General features: G+C 53.1%; 1 protein-coding gene across 3 annotated transcripts in view; it reads left to right on the forward strand.

Annotated features, from left to right (window-relative positions):
* Window positions 1–5807: 5807 nt before the first annotated feature.
* Window positions 5808–6102, forward strand: part of HNRNPL (heterogeneous nuclear ribonucleoprotein L) — a 20322-nt gene continuing 20027 nt past the window's right edge. For 2 of the 3 annotated variants that reach the window (XM_015407048.1, XM_015407050.1), the window contains exon 1: window positions 5808–6053. In XM_015407048.1, the coding sequence (XP_015262534.1) occupies window positions 5838–6053 (216 nt within the window). In that variant the 5' untranslated portion in view covers window positions 5808–5837. The remainder of the gene's footprint in view (window positions 6054–6102) is intronic. The other variant, XM_015407047.1, reaches the window with a different exon arrangement.

Raw genomic sequence — 6102 nt, forward strand, 5'->3', positions numbered from 1 at the left:
AAGGAAGGAAGGAAGGAAGGAAGGAAGGAAGGAAGGAAGGCATGGCTGCCCTTCGCTTCCCTAGCCACCCTGCCGGGAGCCGCACAATACGTGTGAAAGAGTCACATCTGGCTCCTGAGCCACAGTTTGGCTACCCCTGGTCTTAATTATCCATGGAAAATGAAGAGCAAAGCGTCCGTTTCCAACTTTCCCCAAGAAGCTTTAAGCAGATGGCTCTTCTCCCCCCTACCCCAGATCAGTTACAAGACAGTCATTCCGAAAAGCAATTTGGCGAAGACTAAACTGGCTGCTCCCAAACGCCCACCCCAGATCCCGTGACACAAATAACTACAGATTCACCCAACAGTGGTACGGGATGGCATCCACCATGGAAATCTGTCCTCTTCCCCCCCCCCCACGGAAAGCCAGACACTTGAGTCAAGAGCCACGTTTTGCAGCTCGCTCCCTCTCTCACCGCAGCGCCAGAGAGATCTCGCCTGGCCACAGCTGCAGAAAGGACATCCCGATGGCAGGACCCAGAGACAGCTGCTGGGGCCGCAGCTGTTGCTAAAGCTGCCTCCCCCCCCCCTTTGTGGGATCGGCCTTCTATTGAATGCCGTTTTCATAATCTGGTGCTTTTGAAAAGGGGGAGTTGTTAGCAGGGGTCATTTCGTAGAAAAAGAGCTAGGGGGACTCATTAGCATAACTCATTAGCATATGCCACACCCCCTGACATCACTGGAAGTGTGTCCTCCCCACAGCCGGTGGCGACCTCCAGCGGGCACCAGCAGGGAGCTCCAGGCCCCGCCCTCCCGCACCTCACCCGGGGGGGATGGCGTCCCCCCGCGTCCCCCCCCCCAAATGACCCCTGGTTGTTAGACAGGTAAGTGGGGTCCCAGGACCGCTTTCTGGAACATCGCTCCGGCCTTCCCTCTCTCGGGAGCCTGGTGTGGGTACACGGGGCGCCATCCCACCCAACTGAATACCCATAAGAAGAAGAAGAAGAGATTGGATTTATACCCCTCCCTTCACTACCCAAAGGTGTCTCAGAGCATCTTACAAACTCCTTTCCCTTCCCCTCCCCACAACAGACACTGTGTGAGGTAGGTGGGGCTGAGAGAGCTCTGACAGAGACTGCTCTTTTTTCAAGAACAGCTCTTATCAGAGCTACGGCTTGCCCAAGGTCATCCAGCAGCTGCAAGTGGAGCAGTGAGGAATCAAACCTGGTTCTCCCAGATTAGAGTCCGCGCACTTACCCACTACACCAAACTGGCCCCAGGAGCGGTTGAGAGGAGGAAGCGAGGATTTGGAACTGGGCGTTGAGCTTTCTCTTGAGCCACGCCTGCAAGCTGCAGAGATTTGAGGGACCTTTTGCAGAACGCACAGAGTCACTTTCTGACAAGCTGAACCATCTTGCTCTGTAGGATCTGCTCTGCCTGGCAGTGAAAGGTCTTCCCCCACGTTGGCTGCTTTAAGATCCTTTTAACTAGAGGATCCTGGAAATGTGATTGCTCATGTCGTGGAGTGGGCTCGAATATTGAACTAGATCGGGGTCACCAACGGGACAAGGAAGCCGGTTTGGTGCAGTGGCTAGGAGCGCGGACTCTAATCTGGGAGAACCGGGTTTGATTCCCCGCTCCTTCACGTGCAGCTGCTGGTGTGACATTGGGTCAGTCACAAGTTCTCTTAGAGCGGTTCTCTCAAGGGCAGTCCTCAGAAGAGCTCTCTCAGCCCCACCTACCTCACAGGGTGTCTGTTGTGGGGAGGGGGAGGGAAAGGAGATGGTAAGCTGCTCTGAGACTCCGAGTGAAGGGTGGGGTCGTCTTCTGCCTGCTGACATCTGTTCTGGTGCACAACAAGTGTTTTTAGAAATTGGGCAGGTCCTGGTAGGGCTTTTGCCCAGCAAGGCCTCCGACTGGCTGTGCAGGTTTTTAAAAAATGTTACTTTGGCAGCAGCTTCCATCACAGCACAAGCATTGTCGCTGTGTGACTGAAGGTAAACTGCGGCAGCCATTTTGTAGCTGGCCCCACCTCCCATGGCAGCCATTTTGTAGCTGGCCCCGCCTCCCATGGCAGCCATTTTGTGGTTGCGCCCACCATCCAGTGCCAAAATTCCAAAGGTGCCTGCAGCCTCAAAATGGTTGGGGATTACCGAACTAGATGCTGGGAGACCCAAGTTCCAATCCTCATTGACGCATGAGGCTTGGTGACGGGTGCTAATCCCACTTTAGCCTAGTCCTAACAGTGTTGTAGAGCTGCGGTGGCTCAAGTGGTTAAGATGCTGAGCTGCAGACCGGAAGGTCGGTAGTTCAGCAGTTCGAGACCCGAGCACCACGTGATGGAGTGAGCTCCCATCTCTGGGCCCAGCTCCTGCCAGCCTAGCAGTTCGAAAGCAAGAAATTGCAAGTAGATAAATAGGTACCGCTTCGGTGGGAAGGTAACAGCGTTCCGTGCACCTCGGCGTCTAGTCGCACCAGCCACGTGACGACAGAAACGTCTTCGGACAGCGCTGGCTCTTCGGCTTGGAAACGGAGATGAGCACCGCATCCCTGGAGTCGGAGTCGACTGGTTTTCGAGCAAGGGAAACCTTTACCTTTACCTAACAGTGTTGTGGAGAGAATAAGACAAGGGAGATAGATGCGCGTCACCTTGAGCTTTTCGGAGGAATGCCCATTGGTGCTTTTACCATAACCCTTTCCCCTGAAATGGAATTTAAGAAGCTGCCTTATCCCAAATCTAATTCAGTCTTGTCTCTTCGGGAGGGGGCTCTCCAGGGTCAGAGAAAGGCAGATCTTTCCAAATAAGCTGCTCTCTGCGATCCTTTAACTGGAGAGGTATTAATACTGCCAAAAAGATGCTCTACCACCAAGCCATGGATCCTTCTTCCAGTCCTGTGGGTGCTTATTTGGGGCAATGCTTACTTCTGAGTAAACGTGCCTAAGATCGGGGCTGTAAGAACCTTAGCAGGCCCTTGGTTTCCCATCCCGTTAAGGGGATTAATAACACCAGCTGACCTTACAGGGATTCTGCAGTCAGTTAAAAGGGTTTGGACAGGCAACCTGGCTGCCTTCCCGACACCCACTAACAATCACTTAAGGAAACAGATGAGTAAATACGAATCATGTATGACTTAACAACATCACATAAGGCTCCAAATATTTCTTAAACATTCAATAGTATTCAAAACATGAAATACAAGAAATACAATAGATAGGCTGGAGATTTGATTTTTAAATGCCAGTGTCTTCTAACAATTCCAGCTATTTTAGATGCAAGATTAGAGTATTGTAAGCCCCAAGTCACAGATGTGCCAGGCTTTTGATCCCTTTTTCTTAAAAAGATTACTACGATCGATTTTTTCAACCCTGTCTCCAGCTGCACTAATAACTTCCTTTGGACACTCCCTATTAATAAACTGCTGATGTAAAAATCAGTTTTTCTTTATGAAAAAAAAGAAATCTCCAGCCTATCTATTGCATTTCTTGTATTTCATGTTTTGAATGCTATTGAATGTTCCTGACACTCACAGCCTAGCCAGATCTACTCGGTCTTGGGAGAAGAAGAAGAAGAGATTGGATTTATACCCCGCCCTTCACTTGGAGTCTCAGAGCGGCTCACAAACTCCTCTCCCTTCCCCTCCCCACAACAGACACCCTGTGAGGTGGGTGGGGCTGAGAGAACTCTGACACAAACGGCTCTTTTTCAAGGACAGCTGTGCCAGAGCTTGTGACTGACCCAAGGTCACATCAGCAGGTGCAAGTGGAGGAGTGGGGAATCAAACCCGGTTCTCCCAGATTAGAGCCCGCGCACTTAACCACTACACCAAACTGGGAGAACGTGGCCCCGCATACAACGCAACAGCCGACTGTGACTCCCTCTGGAGAATCGGAGGACGGAAGCACTGGAGAAAGTAATTTTTAATTGCAGCGCTACCTAAAGAATCCCAGTCTGTTACATTGCTGGTCCCTTCCTCCTGGGAAAGCAGAAGTGAACCGCCCTAGAACGGAGATGGGAGGAGTGAGGCCAAAAATAGCCGTTGGAGAACAGGGCCCGCTGCCCGGATTTTTGCTGAGCAATCCTTTGGGCTGCGGGGTAAACCGCTGAGCAATCGCGGCACGTCCTGGCCCCGAGAGAGCCGGGAACTGCAGCAAGCAGCAGGCCGGCCTAACCTCACCCCTGCCAGTGATGAAAAATGGGAACGAGCCTCACTGTATTACACTGACTGGCCCAACTAATGCCCCCTCTCCTTGGTACTCCAGAATAGGTCCTTGCTAGGGCTGCCAACCTCCAGTTGGTGGCTGGAGAACTCTCACTATTACACCTGATCTCCAGATTGACAGAGGTCAGTTCACCTGGAGAGAGAAAAAGACTGCCTTGGCCTTGTCCAGCCACAGTGGCTGCTTGCTTTACAGAGAAGTATCCTGCAGAGAGAATAAGAGCAGGTCTAACACGAATTTCCAGTTTGAAGCGCTTCCCGTCTTCAAGGTGGGGGATAACAGGCAGTGAGCTATTTGAGTGCTGCTGAGCCCTTAAACATTGCTGGTTTTTCTCCTGTCTGTCTCTGCGGTGGCTCACAGGAGCATACGGTTTCAGACAGGCTTGTCCTCTCCTGCTTCCCAAATTTAACTGATGGGACATGTAGTTATGCTTCAGTTCTGTTCCTCTGAGCCCTTAGAGCCCCTGGGGTCTTCCCTCATCACAATTGTTGGGCTAGTTTTGGTGTAGTGGTGAAGAGTGGCGGGTAATCCCCACTCCTCCACATGAAACCAGCTGGGTGACCTTGGGTCAGTCACAGTTCTCTCAGCCCCCCAAAAACAAACCTAGCTCGCCACAAAAAGAGCTAGAGTTTCAGGCTGCCAGACAGTTTTCAGTTCCTGGCTGTACTATCCCTACTGCCATGCAATTAATTAATTAATTAGCTGGGCTAGAAGCCAAAGTTTCAAAATTGTACTTTATTGCGTGACCAAACTCCCATGATCCTTTGCAAATTGTGCTTTGGTCTACAGACGCCTATTGGCGCTTTTCGTCAAAAGTACAGGGCGGTTCCCATGATCCTTTGCTTTAGCCGTCCGCTCTATAAGCCCATTTCTTCCCTTAAGCAAAGTCCAATGCGGCTCCCATGATCCTTTGCTCTTTCATAGCCCCGGAGGCGGTGTCTTCTAAGCGGACCGTTAAAAAATCCCGCCTCACATTGCTGCTGCTTCTGGTTATGCGATTCCATTGGCTGAATGTAAGAAGTAGTACAGGGAGAAACCTACAGATGCGTTTGCCAATTAAAATAAAGGCCAAGGTTGTTTGGCCCAATGATATTTGACAAGTGGCATAACTGACAGAAGAAAAATCCAATGAAATTAATTTAGGGAGACAATGAAATCTCTTCCAGGAGCAAATAAATGCGGGGGCGTCTTCTTTTAGTTTTCACCCAATCCCTTGTAGCGTTATAATGATGGGCATCCCCAATAACCAATAAGATAACAGAAGCGGCTCGCAGCGTTGTCGGAGAGCCAACGGTTTTCTGGAGAAGAAGGAGGAGCTCCTTGAGAGGCAATGCGGTGGGGCGGGACGCCGGCCGGAGAGGCATCCTTTTGACCCAATCCCTGTCAAGGGTGGGCGGACGGACGGCGCTCTCGGCCACCCAGGCCTCGCCGGAGGACTTGATAAGCAGGCCCGCCGGCGAATCAAGCGAGCGGGCGGGAGCGCCGCGACCCAATGGCGGCGGAGGGCGGGCCGCAGGTAGGCCGAGCTCTCCCTGAGCCCAATTAGGGCCGCGACGCCGCTGAGTGGCAACGCGCGTGCCCAATCGAGGCGGGGCTGAGGAGGGAGCGAGGGTGGGCTCGGTTGGGTGTACTGCAGGCGCCATGTCGCGGCGGAGGTGGCGAGGCTCGCAGAGCGGCGAGGGCGGCGGCTCGGGCCGGGATATGGTGAAGATGTCGGGCGGAGGGGGCGGCGGAGGAGGCGGGGGTGGCGGCGGAGGCTCGGGCCGCTACTACGGAGGAGGCCCGGAGGGCGGCCGCGCCCCGAAGCGCCAGAAGACGGAGAACGCCGACCACGGGCCGGGGGGAGCGGCCGGCGGGGTGAGGACTGGCGGGGTGAGGGGCCTCGTCGGGTTCTCTGTGGCGACCT

The sequence above is a fragment of the Gekko japonicus genome, unplaced genomic scaffold (genome assembly GCF_001447785.1).
Source record: "Gekko japonicus isolate JY-2015 unplaced genomic scaffold, Gekko_japonicus_V1.1 scaffold2099, whole genome shotgun sequence".
Classification (NCBI taxonomy): Eukaryota; Metazoa; Chordata; class Lepidosauria; order Squamata; family Gekkonidae; genus Gekko; species Gekko japonicus.